Genomic DNA, 20,089 nt, shown 5'->3' with positions numbered 1-20,089 from the left:
GCGCGCCCGGAGCCCACCCGCGCCCGCTCCAGCGCCGCGGGGACGCTGCCTCTGGACCACCCCCGTGGATTATCCCCCGTGGGTCACCTGTCCCTTGGCCGCCGAGGGCCTCGCAGCCCGGCGGCGGAGCCCGCGGGAGCGCCGCGGCCGCAGTGTGGGGGGTCCGTGCGCGGGTGCGGGTCCCTGCCCGAGGGTCAGTCGGCGCGGGGGGGGTCTCTCCGTGCCCGGGGGTGCCTCACCTGCGCCCGGCGGTGCCGCCCGGTCCCGCCCGCCCCGCGGCTCCGCCGTTCGCGCCGCCCGCCCCGCGTTGGCCGCGCGGGGCCGGGGCCCGAGCGCGCCCCGCCCGCGCGCGCGCCCGCCCATTGGCTGCCGGCGGCCGCGCCCCCCGCGGCGCGCGCCCGTGCGCCCCTGAGGGGAGAGGGGCAGGGGCGAAGGCGGGGGGGGTGTCTCTGCCCACGCACCTCTGCCCACGCACCTCAGCCCCCGGCGGGTTTTGAGGCAAAATAAACCCCTTTTTTTTTTTTTTCCGGTGGTGTGTGGCCGTGTGACAGAGGCACCGCGTTTTCCCCGCCCGCCCCGCGTGGGTTTTGAGGCAAACCGCTCCCCCACACACACACTTTTTCGGCGGCGTGGAGCCGTGAGGGAGAGGCACCGGGTTGTCCCTGCTCGCCTCAGCCCCGGGTGGGTTTTGAGGCAAAACCCCACTTTCTTCGACGGCATGTGGCCGTGAGGGAGAAGGACAGGGCCAGGGGGAGGCAGGACAAGGACAGGGAGAGGCACCGGGTTCTCCCTGCCAGCCTCAGCCCTGGGTGGGTTTTGAGGTAAAAAAACCCCCTTTTTCGGGGGTATGGGGCTGTAGGGAGAAGGACAGGGAGAGGCACTCTGTTTTCCCCGCCTGCCCCAGCTCCGGATGGGTTTTGAGGCAAAACTCCAGTTTGTTCGATGGCGTGTGGCCGTGAGGGATAAGGACAGGGACAGGGAGAGGCACTGGGTTCTCCCTGCCCTCCTCAGTCCCGGCTGGGTTTTGAGGCAAAAAAAGCTTTTTTCGGCAGCGTGTGGCCGTGTGGTGTCCAACCAGAAGCACATCTGGGAGGGGGCTCTTGGGTGAAAACACGAGGCTTTTTGCTAATCACAGAATCACAGAATTAGGTTGGAGAAGACCTCTGAGATTGAGTCCAACCTATGACCCAACACCACCTTGTCAACCAGACCATGGCACTCAGTGCCACGTCCAGTCTGTCCTTAAACACCTCTAGCAAACGTGACTCTACCACCTACCTGGACAGCCCCTTCCAATGTCTAATCACCCTTTCTGTGAAGAAATTATCCCTAATATTCCCTGATATAATCAGGGAAAGTGGCGCTGGCAGGGCAGGGAGCGGAGGGTCTGCCAGCCCCAGGGGATGGTTATTCCAGGCAGAGGGACACAATGAGAGGGACCCCTGGCTGGCTGCTCCCTGGGTCACAGGCAACCAGACTGTGGGTGTGGGACCTTTTCCCGGTGCCCCTGCTCTCCCCTGGGTCCGAGGAGGTGAAGGTGGGAGCCCACATCCCAGACAGAACAGCCTGGTTCTCTGGGATCCTGGCACAGGAGTGACTCCTTATCCAGGCTCTGTCTCTAAGGTAATAACACCCAACCCTGACCATATACATTTTCTGAACTCTTACAGCAGTGAGGGGAAATGCTGCACATCAACTAATTCCACTGCCGTCACTCAAGGAATTCCTACAAGCAGATGCCCTTTATGGTTTATGACTCATGCTTTGTTTTTCCCTCCCACTCTCTTTTACCTTCTTGGCTCACAGTTGACCGTGCCCCTGGGTCGAGGGGTTCCCGCTGCACCCAGCAGTGAAGTGTGTTTCCTGTGGGATTCTTGAAGATGTCGATTTTGTGACAAGTGACTCGTGGCTGGGCTTGCTGGGCTGTGCTCTGGCTCCACTCGCGGTCAGGGTCCCCCCAGGAATCTTGGATTTAGCCAGAGAGCAAGAGTAGGATTAAATCCACATCCTGACTCAACCCGCTGCAAACTCCTGCTCCTTCCCGCTGTGACAACAGGTAGATAGAAATGCCTGTGCCTGCTTCCAATGGGCCTCAAATAATCCTCTGCTTTGGAAACAAATTAATTTCTTACTATGTGTTTTATAACTCAAAATAACTCAGCATACTAATAAAGCAACTTGTGGTTTACTAACAACATTTTTCCCATCTGAAAAAAACTTCCCCAGGTTGTCACTGTGTTGAGAGAAGTACCAAAATGTAATTAAGAGACACTAATCATTAAAACAGTAAAGTTGTATTGCAAGCCTAGCAGAGACCATGAATTTTTTCATTTACTTGGTGTGTTTATTATAAACACAATTCTGCAATTTGCTATGTGCATCCAAATCTTACATTTCCTGCAGAAATGTGCTTTGTCACCCAGGCTGGTCACAGGCAGCTGAGCAGCTCTCTGTGGATGAACAGGTTTATTCAGGGCTAATGCCCTTTAACTTCCATCGAAAATATTTGTGCATTCTCTTTGCCAATTTTCAGTCAAAAATGCTTGGAGCTGAAACACTGTGTGGTTTTAAGCTTGACTACTAAGGAGTTGTTATATTCAGTGAAATGATCCCTGTTAGGAGGATATAAGGGGTTACTCTTTCAGGTCACAGAGAAAATCCAGCAGAGAAGATTTTCCATGAACAGGAGACACTGAGGCAGAGAAGGGCTCTCGGAGCAGGTGAACAGCGGTGTGATAAGCAGTGAGAGGATGGCAGAGCCTGCTGCATTTTAGGGTGACCAAAGACATGTACATGTGGCACTTAAGGACGTGGTTTAGTGGTGAACTTGGCAGTGTTAGGTTTGCAGCTGGACTTGATCTCAGAGGTCTTTTCCAACCTAAATGATTCTGTGATTGTAACAGGACAGGAGAGAGCCTCATCACCTTGAGTTCGTGCTTCCAAGTTTGTGCCTTCATGTTGCCTTCTTCCAGCAGCTCTGGATATTAGCTAATGACACTGATTAGGTATCACCTCAAGGCAGCCACCAGCCTGAGCTCCCAGGCTGCCTGTTTGCAAAAGTGGGCTCTCAAGAAAAGTAAGACAAGCCCATGAGCAAAAACAAAGCCTCCTCCCAGCCCCAAGCAGTGAAAGCCCCAACCTCCTTCTTGGATGTCTGGGTATAAATGCCCAGGACCCAGGAATGCGGCTGTGCCTGTGGAGAGATTGTGCTCCTGTGGCTCCAGGGCACGAGAGATGCTCTGAAAGACGATCTCATGTAGAAAACAAAACACTGACCTGTTTCACAGGGGCTTTCAATTCAATCAAACAAGGCCTTGCTAATACAGGGGCCAACTCAGCTTCTCATGAGAAACGAGCAAACCTTTCAGCTTCCTGCTCCTCCTGCCCTCACTACTGCTGAGGAGGTTTTTGCAAAGATTTCAGAAGTCATTTGGGCTGATTCACATTTGACTTTGAGATGCCTAGGAGATGCTGACTGTTCAGAAAGGGCTGATATTTGTTCCCTAGAGAAGACCTCTATCCTTTAGCACCAGGGAGTTCGAATCACCAGTGATGTCTGAAGCACAGTTTAGCGCCAGCATCAAGGTTTGAAACAATCCTCTCTGGCAAAGACTGCCAGCACCTGACCTATGAAGTAACCTGGTTAGCTAAGCTCAGTCAAAAGCTGATGTTTCTTCCAGAAAACAAAACAAACCATGTACCTCAGTTTCCCTTTTCATAATACACAGGTGATCACACTGCAGAGCAGCCACGACCAGGGCAGTGGAAGTCCCAAATAATGTCTCTCTGCTGCTTCGACCACAGTGGCTGTAGCAGTGTTAAAATAAGACTTTGATGTTTCTGCTCAATAATGACTGGATGTAGTCAGTTGGTAACAGATTTTTCATGTTTTCTGGGTGCAGTGACTGGGAAGGTGTTTATTGAACCTGTCCTTAAGTCATAAGGGGAAGAGCTTACATTTCTCCAGGCATTTCACAAGTTTGTTTAGATAAAAAGAGAGTCAAAGCCATCCTTTCACTTAAGAAATCTCTTTATGGTGCCATGAAGCTGAGCAGGACCTGTACTTGGTGCTGGTAGGCAGAGCCCTGTTAACTGGAGGGATCCTGATTCCCCCCTGCCCAAGAGCCCAGCGGTTGGCTGAGTTGTCGCTGTATTCAGAACCCACTTGGACACTTCAGGCTTTATGCTTTCTAAAATAGAGCAATAAAGCAATTAGAAATAGATAACAGAAGGAGAGAGCACTTCACCACAGAAAGCAAAAGAATATAGTGTGGCATAATTAATACAGAGCTGGCAGCAGCGAAAATGAGCTGTGAGAACCACACTGGCCCCGGGAGGTGGCTGCAGGCTGAGCTCCAGATGTCCAGTGCTCAAATGGCCGAGAAGTTCCTTGTGCCACCCAGCACAGTCTGACCCTACAATGCCCTAGAATGCCCAACTTTGGGACAGAGGGAAATAAAAGCACCCTTCAGAGCTGGCAGAACAGACATGTTCTTGCCAGTCCTTCACTGTGTGTCAGTCAGAGAATTTACCTTACTGAAATCATTCTCCCACATCAAAAAAAGACAGGGAGTTAGTGTAAATAAAAAGGCAGGTGCTTTTTTAGGGAAAAATCCAAGAATGTCCTAAGTGAAGGACTGGGTTAAAAATAACAGGGAGTCTGCTGTGCCAGGAGTGGGGTTAGAGACAGGAGAGGTTGCACAGGGAAGGAGCTATCTCCTTCTTGAGTGTTATTCATTTAATTTGTCTTGTTACAGTGTCTGGAAGCACCAGGTGGAAATCAGGGCCTCATTGTGCTGGGAATTGGGCGCAAACATAATGATTAAATATTGCCAGCTCTGCAGAGGTTGAAATATAATTCCTCATCCCTGTAGCATCACTAACCAGCATAATTATTGCCAAATAAGATTTTCTGCAATTACTCTTCTGGAATATCTGTGCTACGTGATTTCTTTCAAAATAACCATGCCTGAGGGAAGTGAAAAGATATATTTGTACAAGGTCCAACCTGGTAACCTTCACAGATAACAATAACTGGTCAAAGGCAGAAAATTCTCGCTGCATTTAAATCCATGTTCAGAAATTATTTGCTTGTATCTTAGTTTTCCTTTCTATAAAGCCACCGTAGTCACACTGCACTCAGAGCTCGCTCTCGTCATCTAACACCCATGATCAGTGTAAGAGTCCTTAGAGCACTGACACCATCACATACAAGTGCTTGTTAGTGCTCATTGTAAAGATTAGGGATTAGCTGGAGAATAGATATTCTTTCTTGCGTGTTTTCTGGGGCAGCGTTCGAATTACTGAAGGGTCCTTTTCTATTAGCATTTTTCTATTAGTTATTAACTGTGTAAAAACCAAAATGCAATGAAATAAGGACTTAAAAAACCCCCCCACAAACAACCCAATCCTTAGATGGCCACAGCATAAACAGGAAGTAGCACAGTAACCTGTCATTGAGGGGGTCTTCACATAATGACCAAATCCCTTTGGGATTCTGTGATACTTTGCTTTGCTGCTCAGAGAGCAGCAGGACATACTGCCTGCATCTTTACAACTTCGAATACAGTTATTTTCTGGATTCAACACAAGGAAATTCTTCTGCCCAAGCACAGTAAATTCTCCCCTGACCCTCAGAGCAAGTTCAGGCCAAACCAAGAGGACTGGAGTACAGTCCTGCCGGTCACCCACACCTCCCCCGGGGACTTGTGCTGAAGGCAGCTCAGTAGCAACACCAGGACACTGCCGGGTGTCTTAACCTGCCAGCATTTCCATTTGTGAGTCTTTAGCTCTACAGATTTTAACTGTTGTGTCCTATCCCTCATTCAGTAATTTGGCCTCAATTTTGGCAAACTGGAAGGCACTGGGAGAAGGGGCTGGGAGCTGCAATGCTGAAATAGAGCATCTACGCCACAGAGGTGAGGAGACCAGCCCTTCTTCCTTGCTTTCCCACCCCTTAACCCCAGCTCCGGCACCTCTGGCAAAAAGAAGGACCTAAACAATTGGCGTGGGTTTTCCCTGCCTTTTCATACTTCATAGAGCAGAGGGGACCAGTGTATGTTAAAACTGGACACTTCTTAGTTTCCTCCAGATAGCCATCGCTCTGTTTGGTCCCACTCAGGAACCACAGCACCTGGGGGCCCTGGCTTAGAGGAGGACCTTGTTTGGATGAAAGAATTAAAAAAAAAAAAAATCACAATATCTCACTCATTCTGCTGGTGAATGAAAAGCAAACAAAAGGATTCCCAAAGATTGCATTTTAAAAAGCAAGTATGGAAATGCAAATAAGCCCTGACTTGATTTTTAAAGCAGTGTTGGGACTTTTAGGGATCCCAGCTCAGAAGTTTTGGATAGCAACTACATGGGATCATGTACAAGTAGCACTTTTTCTGATTTCCTATTCTGCCTTTTAATTCTTCCTAGGGAAGAACAGGCGCTTTGCATTCCAAGCAGCTTGAAAGATTAAGCAGGCAGAACAGCCCCTTGCTCTACCTGCAGCCTCGCGCTGGTTATTTTAAGTTTTGACCGGAGATTGACCCAGTTTAAGTGGGTGTGAAAGGTTACCTGAACACTCGCTTCGCTGTCTCTGGCAACAGGATTTCCCGCAGGCGTATCTGTGTGACATGGTCTCGCAGTCCCCTCTGCTGGTGGCAGCTTGCTGGGGAGCTGCACCAGCCGGGACCGTGCAGTGCGTGGCCTCCACGAGCGCTGCAGGAGAGCCCCCATGGATTGGGGAAACCCCCAGCCCCACGCCCCCAGTGCCCGCTGAACAGGCACCAGCTCCTCCAGAGACTACAGGGCTTTCCCTTACTCTTTCTGCCTCTTAAGTATATGCACCTGGCACCTCTTACACAGGACAGCAGCACGAGAAAGGGTGAAAAACCTGACCATGGATAACCTTACAGAAACCCACCCTGCATGGGAAAGCTGAGGCATTCTGCTGACATCAAATGATCTCCCTGTGGGGAATGTATGGCTTGAACTGCTTGTTGAACTTACGACCAAATATCAGCTGCATCTGCCTGTGGCGTGTTCCTGTGTCCCTACAATCCCACCGTGATGTGTCCATCCCACAGGCTCTGGCTCACGCTCCCCACTGCTCTCAGCAGCATTGCAGGCCCAGGCACACCAACCCCTGCAGCCTCTTCACTGACTCTCACAGTGCAGTTGGGATCCACTTTTGAAGTGACCAAGACAATATTTCCCTCGGGAGGTACAAAATGATGTTCAGAGAGGGACTGTGCTGGTGGATTCTGGAGAACTGAACAGAGTCGGCAGTGCAGGGCAGGGTCTGCTCGCAGGTATGTGGGGTCTGAGCACAGTCCATGATGTCCAGCTGCACATGCTGAGTAGTGCAAATCTTCCAGCAGAGAGGAAAACTTTTATTCCTGGGTGCAAAGAACTGGTTTGTGAGGCTACTCCCGAGAAGGTCAGTTCTGACAGGCTAACACTGACCAGCAAGGGCAGCTGAGGCAGAGCTGGCACAGGGCAGCAGATCTTGATGTCTGGCTGTGAGCCAGCACTCCCCCCAAGCCAGGCTGTCTGAGGAGGAAACCAAAGTGACAACACTGATAACAGCCCCTGCTCATGGCCAGAGGCCCAGGGGCCCTGCACAGGAAGGCAGGGGCTGGAGGAACCAGCACTGAGCCCCACACTCGAGCCCAATTTATGGGATTGCCTTGCATGCACAAACCCCCCAGTGATGAAAAGCACTGCAAACCCCAGACCCTGGGGCAAGCAAGGGATGTAGTAGAAAAACTAAAGGTTTATTTTTTTTTTTTTAACAAAATACATCCTTACAAAATAACCGTTTTTCTCCTATGCTGAGGGACTGGACATGGTTCCCGCCAGCTCTCCTTCCCTCTCCTTCTCCTCTATTTGAAGCTGTCCAAGGGTGCCACGGGAAAGGGAGAGGCAGCAGTGGTCTACCCAGGGGCTTCAGGTGCAGGGTGCCCTGGCATGGTTTTGGAACACCAGGCAGGATGCTGTGGGAGCCCTTCGGAAGGGTCTGCAGTGGCAGCAGACCCCAGTGCCCTGCAGCAGGGCTGGCAGAGAGCCCCAAGGGTCCCTTAGTAGCCCACCCACAGCATCCCTGTGCCCCTCAGAGGCCGGGTACCGGGCCGGCCAGCCCCTGCCCTGGCTGCAGGGCACCACCTTCCCATGAGCTGGAGTTGGACGCTGCTCCTGCTGGCCTTGGGGCTGGCACAGGCTGGTGACAGGGGATGGCGACCGTGTTTTAGGAGAGAAGGAGGAGGAAGAGGGTGCAGGTTTGTTGGTCAGTGTGGATTCTGCAAAGAGAGAAAGGTGCACAGTGATTTCTGGTGTCTTGCCCCCCATTACCCCTCTTTGAGCAATGCTGCCACTGAAGATGTGATGTCAATCCCACACCCCACACCCAGTGCTGCCCCCAGAATTGCTCATGCTGCGAAATGTTGACTCCAGGTTAGACATCGTTGTCCTCAGCTCAGATCTCCTCCATGCCTTCCCTGTAGCCCTCCTGCCTTCCCTGAAACCCTCCTGCCTTTCTGGGGGCCTTGGCATAGCCCTGAGACCAAAGCCCTCCCCCCTGCCAGCCACAGGCCAGCGGGGCTGGGGAAAAACCACTCACCTCTCACTGTGTGTTGTCCGGCTCCTTTTCCTTCTTATGTGACTTTGACTGGGGATTAAATGAGAGAAAACAGGATTCTTTTACAGACCTGCTCCTTTCTAATGCCAGGGAAAAATGTGGTTGGGCAGCAACTTCTAAACCCCAATGTATAAGCATATTTTCAGATGAATTTGAGGGGAGCTGTTTCTGTGTCCTATGAAAGACCATAAAACATTCCATGGTCATGGAGATGTTCCCAGAGAGCGGAGAAGAGGACATTTTCCAGTTTGCTGAAGCACGGGTCTGCCCTTGCTTCCCTTAAAGCAATGCAAGGGTTACCAGATATCAGAATATCTGGGGTTAAAGGGAGAGAATAAAGCTATTAACAGTGAGTCACACGAGATCTCAGTAATTTTGGAGAGGAGATTCATGGATCCGACAGTCCCAAGGGCTCGGGAAGGCGCCTGGTTGCTCCTCAACATGGATGTTTGTGTTACAGCATCATTACTCATGCACACAGCCACACTCACACCCCCACGAGAGCCTCGGCAGGGCAGGGACTCGCTGTTACTTACAGGCTCCTGTTCTGCGTATTTGAATTTCTTCTGCTTGTAATAGTCCCGTCCTTGGAGAAAATGCAGCAGGAGCAGGTCACAGAGGACAGAGGCCTTAAATCAAAGCACAGTTAGGGTTGGAGCTGCCCTCCAAGCTCACCTGGCCCATTGTGTGCTTCCAGTTTGTCCCACAATTTAGGGTCACTTCTGCTTCAACCCACAATGTGGCAGTTGCTAAAGAGTGTACGGCCTCCAACTGTCCTTTAGGACAGAAGTGAAGTGTGTTGAGTTCAACACTGGGTGACTTCAGTCAACAGAAATGAAGTGTTTCCACTTTAGGCAAGTGCAGAGCACAACACTCTCGGCATCATACCCAATCTGTAACAACCATAACCAAATAGGATGCTGGTTTTCCATCCTGCATGAAATACTGCCCATCACCTCCAAAACTCCCTCAATGCCAGTTCTAACTTGAAACTATCAGGATACCAAGGCATGGCCCTGTCAGGAGAGCCAGACTGCCCCTCATTGGCCAGCAGGAATCTATTTTCCTGAGCTAGTGAGGCAGGAGAGCACCTCCTTTCCCACTTTGCCCATCCTCTGGTTCCCTGAGCAGGAGCCAGTATTTCACTGCAGCTCAGGGACACTTCCCACGGATGTCACAGGCAAGAAGAATAATTTGAGAGTCTCCATATAGAGGCTGGAAATATCTGAACTTACCACTCCAAAAATACCAATTCCAGAGCCAATTGTGGTCATGGTTGGGATGATGTCAAATTTGCCTGCCTGAATAAAGTCAAAGAAAATAGGTGATTAGTTACAGTCAGCCTGGGGGGGAAAAAAGGTGCTGTAGCTGTAGGTGGGGCTTGGCAAAAGTGCCTTGCAGCAGCCCAAACTACAACCACAGCACAGAGAGAAACAGGAGCTGGGCCAGAGCTGGTCAAACAGAAAAATATTTTTGGTTTTAGGCTGAAATAAAATTAAGTTACTTTGCTTCCTGTATTTTTAATTAAAAAAAAAAAACCAACAAAAAAGTATACCCTGTAAATATTCCCAGTGGGAACACGAGGAAAGCCTTCTCTTCCACTGGGAAGAAAGAGACAAAATAGAAAAATGCAAAATGTCCAGCTTTTGGAAATACCAGTAAAAGTCTGACTTTCCACAGTTTTCCCCCCTGTCCAAAATCATGATGTTTTTTGGACAAAACCACTGACCAAACTGCAGCTGATAGATGTGCCCTGTAAAATGGGCTTCTTCTCTTATATTCCCTTCCCTGGGACTTCCCAAGGGTTCCTGTGGGTGGGCCAGCACCCAAGAAAACCCCTCACACTGGTTTTCCTGGCCCCACAGGACCCCAGTGCTGCGTTGTAGACCTGGTACCTTCGCAAGGACATGGCACTGCTCTCCTGAGGACCCAGGGCTGATCCTGGTGCCTGGCCACCCTTACCTTGCCATTCACCAAAATGTCGAACCGGATCCCAAACACCTTGTAGAGGGTCCTTTTTTCCATCCCATCTTCTTTGTAGTACTTGGCATATCTGTCCAATTGGATGCTGAGTGTTAATGGCCTGCCAGGGTGCCTAACAGCCCCCTGCAACCCAACAGCATGGGGATCTTGGTGGGACAAAGATCTGGGAATCTGCTATCACAGCCATGGTCCTGACCTTCTCCTTAAACCCCCTGAAGGAGTTGGGCTGTTGGCACCTCTCCTCTCTGTGCCTCCCTTTCCCACCTGCAAGCTGGGGTTCCAGCTCCTGCTCGTGCTGTTTGACCTGATGTCCCCAAGTGCTGTGTGACAGCAGATATTGGTGCAGCACAAGTGATTGTCTCACAGAGCAGAGGTTAGAGAGTGTTTTGAAGTGTGGGAACATGGGAGATGACCCTGCACCATCTCCAGGCTTTCAGAGGGTTTCCCAAGAGCTCAGCTGAGCAGGAGAGTCTGCAAGGGGGAGGAGATGTACAGGGAAAGGAAATGGGGTAATTTTGAGGCCAAGGGCTGTGCTATCACTTTTCTCATGCTGTTTTAAAAAGAGCACTGCTGTCTGGCACTGCAGAGGTAGAGAGTATTTTGGAGAACAGTCTCTGACCCTCCACCATCCCTTGAGTGCTGTGGGAACCCGAGAGCTGTCACCTCTGAATTATGCTGGAGAATTAACAGGTGTGTCCTTACCTGAAGTTGAAGCCTGGTGAAACATTACTGTCATCATTGTAAAGGCCGTGGAACTGGTAAATGGGTTTGCAGTACCGGACAGGCCAGTCGAGGTCGCAGTTCCAGTCTATGGTGATGCCCACCACTCCACCCTGCAGCAGAGAGGGGAGTCACGAGGTTGCCCCCTCTTGGGCCTGGCCCACACAGAAAAATGCTCTCCCTCCTCATACATGTCCTGTCTCAGTGCTGTGGGGTGTCCTGGCTCTCCAGGTACACAGACCTCACCGCTGCCTCAGCCCTCCTGGACAGCCTCAGCTTTGTGCCCTTCGTGGAGGCTCTTGCTTCTGCCCTGGATGCTGGATACACAGCCAGATTCAAGCCCTCTTGGGCACCCTGTGCCCAAGGCATGGTCCTGAGAAACAGTGCTCACTGCAGATCCCTCACAGTCCTTATGGGAACAGCTTTCCCTTGCCTGATTCTACCCAGGGGATTACTCAGGAAATGAAGCAGTTAGTCATGAGCTCACTCCAGGTTGTAACTAGCTGTGTCCCAGAGGCTCATATTTCTACACCTTTAGTATATAGAATTATAGAATGGTTTGTGTTGGAAGGGAAAGGTCCCACAAAGACCATCTGGTTCCAACCCCCTGCCATGGGCAGGGACACCTTCCACTATCCCAGGTTGCTCCAAGCCCCGTCCAGTCTGGCCTTGGACACTTCCAGGGATGGGGCAGCCACAGTTTCTCTGGGTGCATGTGTGTTCTAATATATGCAATATATGTTCGTATATGCAAGCCTCTGCTTTTATTCAATGCCTGGCAAGGTTATCATAAGGCTCTGCAGCCCACGAATAGCAGATACTCTTGCACATCAGCCTGAGAAGTGCTGCAAAGCTGCATTTCAGAGCCTGGGGAGAGGCTGCAGTTGGCACTGTGCAATGACTGATATTTGACCATCCAGCTGGGATTTCCAAGCTCAATTGGATGGGATTTGGCCACACAGCTCCAGTTATTCATTGCACAAATTAAACCAAACTGAACCCTGGATTTACTGCCAGCAGGTCAAATCTTGTCAAGAGTTTCCAAGAAAGGCATAAATATTAGGCCATGTCCAAGGAGATTCATAATCTTTAACAGCTAATTCTGACACTTCTGTTTTCTCAAGAGTTCTTGAGATAACAGAAAATCATCTCAACAGCTGGGGATGATTGCTCTGCCAGTGTCCCCCTCCCCCCTTCAGCAAGGAACATCATTTGAAATTCAAGTACCTTAATAGCCAGGAAGGTAAAATTCTGACCCGATTCCTTCACTATATATCCCAGTTCAAACACAGGGCACAAGGAATCGGTGGCTTTGTTATAGGTGCATTTCTTCAGGTACTGTTTGGTAACACTCTCAACCAAGTTGCGCCTGTGAATGAAAAGAAAGTGAGAAGGAATCTGAATAATCCAATAATTTGGGAGGGAAAGCACCTCTGGAGGTCCTTGTCCAACCAATGGCCCTCTTCTGTTCCCATGCCAGCTTGTCCGTGGGCTCTGCCAGGCAATTGCTCCATGCACCAACAATTCTCAGTTGGGACAGCTCACGGATAGCAGCTTTTACATTTAGCTGGAGTTTGTTATCTCCTCCGTAAAGGGTGAAAAGAAAAGGAAAACCTCTTGCCTTCCACCCTGCTCTGCTCTTTCCCTTAAAAATAGCCTTTCTCTGAACCTCCCAGCCCCAGATGATTTTGTAAGACTCGTGTCTTGCTCAACCATGTCCCATCGTGGATGCTCAGCAGTTCGTTGCCAGCGGTGATCAAAGGCAGGAAGTTCCCCATGACCCAGCTGGGTCTGGTGCAGCCCCTGCCACAGCAGCCAGTCCAGTCACCCTCACTCTGAGGACCAGCTCCCCTCACTGTGTCCCCTCCAGCCTGCTCTTGCTCAGGACACCCCTCCTTGCTGCTGGGGCAGGGGCTGTCCCCACTCCCAGCCACCTCTCTGGCAGCAGCACGAGCTCAGCCCAAGGCTTTTCCAAACATCCTGGCTGCCAGGACATTTAACCCTGGGACACGACCAGCTTAGAGAGAAGAATCTGCCATCTTCAGCACAAATAGCTTCTGATAATTTGTTCCAAATCATGTATAATCAGTGCCATCACAAATCCTCTTACAAGTGCTCCTTCAGCCAGCAGCACTGTTCCCAGCACTGCCTGGAAGGAGCTGACCCCACAACCCGTTGCAGAAACAGGTGGGAACTGTACTGTTAAGAGGAACTTCTGCTCCTTTTTGGCACCAAGCTTGTCCTGGCTGCTCACACCCCACTGTGCCACACAGTTATTTTAATGTTTTCTCAGGGAAGAAAAGGGAGGAGAAAAATGAAGAATCAGAGAAACTGTATTTTCATGTGCATCATGTGAGGGTAACTCGGGAGATGTTAGTACCAGAAATCTTTCTGGTGAATACAGCCAGCAGCTGAGGTGGGACAGATTTGGGAGGGAAATGTCTCAGTTCCTATGAGCTAATCTGGGGATCAGTGCAGCAGCTGGAGTAGTCCTGGGCTCACTGCTGAGGGACACCATCAAGCATCCAGCCACACAGATGGTTCCCCCTAAGGGACACAGCTGGAGGAACTAAACAGAAACCATTCCCCCAAACCTCCCCTTACCTGGACACCTTGAACTTGGGGAAGGTGATGCTGTTCTTGATGAACAAGGTGAACTTCTCTGCTTCTGACAACAGGGCAGGGCTGAAAAACACAAGTGTTGACATCACTTGGCTCTCCAGCCTGTAGGGAAAGCCCCATTTGGTGAAGATTCAGATTTAAACTGGGACAAGCAGGACCCAGAGAAATGGTGATCTCATCCCTTCCCTTTCTGGTCTTTCGCGACCCAGGCTGTCCTGGCCACATCTCACAGAGCCTGGTCTTGCTCTGCCCCACATCAAGTGCTGCTGCTGCAGCTGGGGTGGGAAAGAGGGCAACAACAGGATTCCTCACCTGGGAACATGCTCATCAACTTCAACAGGGCACCAGCCAAAGATCTCACAGGTCTTCACCGAGCTGTTGAAGGGCACACACTTGCCTGTCATGAGCCCTGTGTGGAAGAGAAACAGCTGCTCACACCCCTGGATGCTGGGAAATCCCAGCCTCACACTGGGATGGATGGGATCTGGTTGGGGCTTCAGCTCTGCCAAAGGTATCCAAGGCACTAAACGCTCAGGGCTTTGGTGCCCCCTTGTAAAAAGGGTAATTAATTGTGGCCTCTCAGCTCAGGGCAGTGGTTTCTCTTGCACTGCTGTGCAGGGGAGCAGCTGGGCCTTTTTCATGCTAAAACACATATCAGAAAATGCCGAGCAGCTAGAGGACAGCAGTTTGGGGGAAGTGGTTTAGTCTTGATTAACCTTTTGCTGGCAGAGCTTTTTGCAGCTCAGGTGTCTTTCAGAAGAGGAAAGCAGGACCAGCCTAGGTGGGACATTCAGCCAGCATGTCAAAGGCTTTTCCCAGATCTCATTAGCTGGTGGGACATTCAGCCAGCATGTCAAAGGCTTTTCCCAGATCTCATTAGCTGGTGGTCCAAAGCAGGTGCCCCACCAGAGAGCCCAGCCGTGGTCCCCCTGCCAGACACCCCACCCAGCAGCTCTGCTCGGTGTCTCACCACAAGCCCCGGTGCCGGAGCCTCGGGGCCGTACCTTGTCCCTGCCGGCTGTATCTCCCTTTGATGCAGTCGCTGTCCCGCGTGCAGAGCCCGGCGTCCGGCAGCTGTTTGGAGAAAGCAGCCACCTCTCAGCATCCCACCCTGCAGCTTTGGTCCCTCTGTCCCTGCTCCCTCACCAGGCAGCATCTCCCTTGAGGGCGTGCTGCTCAGCTGCAGCCAGAGCCTTGTCCATCCTTCCCAACCAAGGATGTTCAGATTAAACAGGAAAAAGGGGGGGGATTTGTTTTTTCGACTTCAGGCACATGCTTTTATTGAAGTCTCGAGTCTGCTCTTCTTGATCATCTCAGAGGGAAGAAAACTTAAATGGGTGCTGCCTGGTTTTCAGCAGAATAAAAGCCTTCATATAGAACACACAAGTCAGGAACAGTAATATGGGGCCAGGTTCAGGGTTTTACTAAACCTCCCAACATCAGAAAAAGCCCTTCCCCAGTGCCACCACCCTGAATTACAGAAGCTGAGCCCACTGAAGGAAGCTGGTGTGTTTACCTCTGGGCAGGTTCCTTGTTTCTGTCCAGGGGTGACAATGAAGTTGGTCATCACCACAAATGAGTTGTCCCCCTGTGGAGACACAGCCAACAAGCTCACAGCCAGCACAGCGTCTCCTCTGTGAGGAGCCTGTCCCTGGGGCAAGGTGTAGGGCACCCAACCCACCAGGACACATCCAGGCAGATGGCACCTTTCTCCTAACTTTAGATCCTCCACCCTCTCTGCTGCAGCTCAGGAAGCTGGTGGTGTCCCTGAGGACATATAGTGCCACCAGCCCCGGGACAGTGGAGGACCCCCTTTGCTGCCTGAGATGCTGGTCTGGAGGAATCTTGGTCTTTTCAGAGCCGGCCTCTAACGTACCCCATCCGCCATGGTGGGTCCCAAGCACCAAATTCTCCCCAGGGGTGATATATGGGCAGAGGTTTGTGGCAGGAGTAACCTGCTTTCCACCACAGGGATACCATGTCATGGGTAGCCCTGCAGAAAGCCTACACTAAGGACCCACCTGCACCCCAGCACATGAGGAAAAGCAGCCACTGGGACAGAAGCAAACCACCCACCATCCTCCTTACCTGGGGTGGGAAAACATAGTCCACCACATCCCAGATGTGAGGGCCCATGACACTCTCATTGGTCAGCGTCAGCCCTTTCAGCTTCACCGAGACCGAGCTGACAATGCTGTCCTGAGACTGGTAACCCTTCTCGTAGAGGAACACCCACCTGGAGAGGGAAGTGGTAGGATAAGCACAGCCACCAACACTCCTCCACAAAAACTCAGTTCCCAGCACAATACTGGGGACTGGGGCTTTTTCTACCAAGTCTCACCTGGGGGGGGTAATTTGCCAAATTTGCTCCAGCTGGTTGAGGGATGTGTTGCTGAACTTTCCCACCCTTTGCCCAAGGCATGTGGTAGCTGCAGGCCCTGACTGAGATGATGTGCTTTGGGGACTGGGACATATTTTGTGGCTGAGAGTGTGTGAAGGCAGATGGAGCAGCATGGCCATTGGCAATTTGGGATTAAAGCCTCGTGAGTTTGCAGCTTGCTGGGCTCAGTGACCCACCCGAACCCTTCTGATCCACTGCAAAGGCACTCTCCAGAAGTCAGTGCCTCCAAGGCCAACACGGAGCTGAGCCTGGACACGGCTCACATCCAGGGCCACCATTCCCCACGCAGCAAAGGGAATGTGGAGCCATGGCCCTGTGTGCAAGAGGGCTGCAGGAGCAGGGGTAGGGACACTGCTGTGGCCGGAACAGACCTCTCTCTCCCTGCCTTTCCCAGCCCATCACTCAGCCATTAGGGCGGGCTCCTGACACTATTTAACCTATGGCGTAAACAAGCTGCCGCTGGATTAACTCTGACTCTGGGACACTGTAAACATGGGCGAGCAACCATTTCGGGTAGTGCTCCCGGCGGCGCGGAGCATTCCCGGCACTAAAAAAGGAGCGATCTGGATTTTGTCCCCACCGCCGTGGGCATCAGTCCCACTGGCCATGGCAGAGGCAGCACGTGGCCCATTGGACCATCCGTGACACCAGCCTGGCATGTCAACCTGTCCTCTGGCACCTGGCTGATGGGCAGGGAGGAGAACGGGGGAACCCCAGGCACTGCCTGGAGGTTTTCCCTGTGGCTGCTGGACCTCACAGGGACCTCTTGGGGACAGAACTTTTTAGCTTGCAGCCCCATCAGCATCCCGGGACAGAGGGCAAAGGCATGGGGATGGGAGGAGAAATTCAGCACTGGTGCCACCCCAGCTGAGACCCCCAGCTCCAACCTCCTCCCCCACGGCAGAAGACCATACTGGATTACACTGGTTACACTGGGCATCTTTCCCATGCCCTCGGGGCTGCAGGAGGTTGTGAGCTGTAGCACCATGGCAGAGTGTTTCCCTACATCTGCCTCCAGCGCAGCCTCTGCCGCTGTCACCACATCCATTCCTGGCAGAGGGGACTGCCCATGGCTGGGCACCCCACTGGGACACATGGCAGGGCAGGATGTGGCCCCCACCCTGCTGCCAAGCAGGTCACAGCAAACAAAACACGGTTTTCCCGTGAAGCTGTAAATGCTGCAGCAAGCCCTGCCCAGGTGGTAAATGTCCCCTGGTGTCACTTCCCAATGTGGCAGGATCACCAAACACTCTTCCCTTGCCAGCCCCATCCTGTGGCTCAGCCCAAGGCTCCTTGCATGCGAGGTTTCAGGAAATGAAACACAGAAAGCGCCTGGCATCGCCTGGCCGGCAGTGATACCACCTTATCTGTCATCAGAGGAAAGAAGAGCTGCTCCCCAGGGGTGACACAGGGTCTCTCGGGGGGGTTGGCCCCACATCTGTGCCCTGATGGCACTGCCCACGTTCTGTCCAGCACATCCATGCATTGACACGCATCCCATGCCTGCTGCCAAGAGGGCACCAAAGCCGGGAGAATGGTAAATAAATACGTATTTGGCTGCCAAACTGGCTTTCAAAGGAGAGAAAATCTCAGGCATTGTGGGTCAGTGCAGGCAAGGAGCTGGGGACAGTGCTGTGGGCAGGGAGCTGGGGACAGTGCTGTGGGCAGCAAGGGACTAGTGGAACTGTGGGCAGCTGCACTCACAGGCAGCCCCTTGCTAGAGGTGCCCAACCCCACCAAACCAGGAAAAACTTGGGAATTACAGCAACTATACGCCAACCTCCTCCTCTCTGCCCCCGGCTGTCACCCCCAAGCTGGTTCTCTCTCTGTCCCGTCCAGTTTAGCTGGTTGCTTAAGCCACATTTCCTTAGGAAGTCCTGCTCTGAGCAACCATCTGTGCCTGTTCCCCAACCACCCTGAGCCACGTTTGCTGGAGCCTTGGGGCTTCACAGGTTGAGTCCTTAGGAGAGACAAAGCTGCTCCCACCAACACCAGCCTGGGCCAGTGCAAAACCCTTTGCAATAGAGCAATGAGCTGATGAGCAGCGTGGGAGCAATGTGGGAATCCCACAGTGACCCCCTGGGAAGGTTTTCTCCCTTTCCAGGGAATCTGCTAAAAGCAAGGTTGGCCATCTCTTCTCCCTACAGCAACTTGCTTGCACTGAGCCCTGCGAGCCACTGCCTTTCCTTTGTGCTACGTGAGACACATGTAGCACCTGCACCCCAAAAATACCCGGATTTTCCCGTTCGTGGCCAGACACCCCCTCTCCCTTTAAACCTCCTGCTATGGGGCCCTTCCCAATGAAAGGGTGCTGATCTCTCTCTAGGATTGAGCCCACAGCAGCCATGGGGCCACAGCAAAGACTTAGCAACCGTCACATCCCACACCATGCTGCATCATCCCACACTGAGGGGACAAGGACTGAATCCCTGTGTCAGGAGCAGCAACCTCAGGGCACCTGAGGATACACATCCTCATCCAGCTCTGATCCCGCCCGCTCCACTCGCTGCCTTTTTTAACCAGTTGCCCTTGCACTGCTGCTGCTCTTGGAGCTGCCTCCCAGAAGCAAAGCAGACCAGGAATTTGGAGCCAGGCTCCGTCTCGGCCCCAGCGTCAGGGCGGTGGACAGGGAGATTTATGGCCCTGCCTCGAGCCGCTTGGGTCTCACAAATCACCGCGCTGGCCCCAGATGCCTCTTATTTAATATAAATGAAAATAAAAATAACAACAGATTCTCAGGCCACCGTCCAGCAGCTCGAGCAGGATTTGGACGGGGCTCAGTGAGGAGACGGGGCCCTGGCGTGCGGAGCAGGGCTGGGCAGGGATGAGCCTGCAGCCCGCACACACAGCAGCTTCTGGGGAGGACGTGGGGACCAAGCGGCCACCTGAAAGAGCCATGGTGGGACACTGGGCTGCACAGGAGCAGCCACGGCCAGAGGGATGCGATGCCATCAGCAATGACCCCCCTGCACTGGGATATCGGGATTATAGGAGTCCCTTTCTCTCCGTTGCTTTTTAACCCAGTGGCAATAGATTTTAGGGGGAGCCTTACCCGATGATGTACGCCAGGACGATGAGCTGGATCAGCCGGAAGGTCAGTCCCACCTTCTTGTTCCTCACCAGCACCATCCGAGGGGTGTCATACTCGAAGAGGAAGGAGGACACCTTGTCCATGCACTTCTGCCCCATGGCTGCGCCAGGGCTGTGCCGCAGCCTCCCGGCAGCCCCGCTGTTTGCCGTGTGGGCTGTGCCCACCGCTGGCCCAGCAGCTCCTCTGTTTGCACAGCGGAGAAAAAAAACCAAAATAAGAGTGCTATCGGCGTGGCTCCGTGCTCATCTGGGCTGGCGGGTTTCCTCCTCTGTGCAGGGATGGGGCTTCCTCTTCCTATAAGCTCTGGGCTGGGAGCAGCGGGTGCCCTACATGGTCCGGGGGTGGGACAGGGTGCGGGAGGGTGCAGGGCCACCCCGCTGCCGAGCCCACGTGCCAGCAGGATGAAGCTGTCTGCCTGCAGGGGATGCACCCTCACCCAGGCAGGGCCTTCCCTGGGGATGGAGGGGCTGCGGGCAGGGCTCGGGATGAGCACGAGGCATTCCTGGGAGCAAGAGTGGGATGGAGGTGGTGGGGGTCCTGGGAGAGGATTTTAGGAACTGGGATGGGGGTATCACCTTTTCTACCCCAGCAGCCACCTCAGGCTGTGGGTCTCCCATTAGTGTCCCAAACCCACGTCCTACTCTGT

At 52.6% G+C, this 20,089-nt stretch overlaps 2 protein-coding genes across 3 annotated transcripts in view; both read right to left on the bottom strand.

The window, feature by feature from the left end:
• Positions 1–272, bottom strand: part of CAMKK1 (calcium/calmodulin dependent protein kinase kinase 1) — a 92,961-nt gene extending 92,689 nt beyond the window's left edge. Inside the window, exon 1 of one of the 2 annotated variants that reach the window (XM_027734381.2) lies at positions 240–272. The gene's annotated coding sequence lies outside the window, so the exon portion shown is untranslated. Of the gene's footprint in view, positions 1–87; positions 181–239 lie in introns of those variants that run through there. The other variant, XM_027734383.2, reaches the window with a different exon arrangement.
• A 7,574-nt stretch (positions 273–7,846) lies between these two features.
• On the bottom strand, positions 7,847–19,775 carry P2RX1 (purinergic receptor P2X 1). Its single transcript, XM_027734385.2, has 13 exons — positions 19,405–19,775; positions 16,040–16,187; positions 15,468–15,539; positions 14,956–15,025; positions 14,264–14,360; positions 13,934–14,014; positions 12,557–12,698; positions 11,312–11,442; positions 10,589–10,679; positions 9,862–9,927; positions 9,163–9,255; positions 8,609–8,656; positions 7,847–8,288 (listed from the first exon to the last, which is right to left on the bottom strand). Exons 1-12 carry the CDS (start codon positions 19,539–19,541, stop codon positions 8,612–8,614), a joined length of 1,173 nt encoding a protein of 390 aa, XP_027590186.1. The 5' UTR covers positions 19,542–19,775; the 3' UTR covers positions 7,847–8,288; positions 8,609–8,611.
• Between the last annotated feature and the right edge of the window lie 314 nt (positions 19,776–20,089).

This window comes from Pipra filicauda, unplaced genomic scaffold (genome assembly GCF_003945595.2).
Source record: "Pipra filicauda isolate LSUMZ 115617 unplaced genomic scaffold, ASM394559v2 scaffold71_size5581439_pilon, whole genome shotgun sequence".
Classification (NCBI taxonomy): domain Eukaryota; kingdom Metazoa; phylum Chordata; class Aves; order Passeriformes; family Pipridae; genus Pipra; species Pipra filicauda.
The sequence above is the reverse complement of the archived record's forward strand: the minus strand, read 5'-3'. Positions and strand labels throughout refer to the sequence as shown.

What these genes read in the sequence shown, in the direction of transcription:
- P2RX1 (XM_027734385.2), bottom strand. Translation starts at nt 19,541, where the DNA reads ATGGGGCAGAAGTGCATGGACAAGGTGTCCTCCTTCCTCTTCGAGTAT. An exon ending in TTACCTTCCTGGCTATTAAG is followed by an intron (nt 11,443 to 12,556) that starts GTACTTGAATTT and finishes TCTCTGCTGCAG; the next exon opens with GGTGGAGTGGTGGGCATCAC. An exon ending in AATACGCAGAACAGGAGCCT is followed by an intron (nt 8,657 to 9,162) that starts GTAAGTAACAGC and finishes TTTAATCCCCAG; the next exon opens with TCAAAGTCACATAAGAAGGA.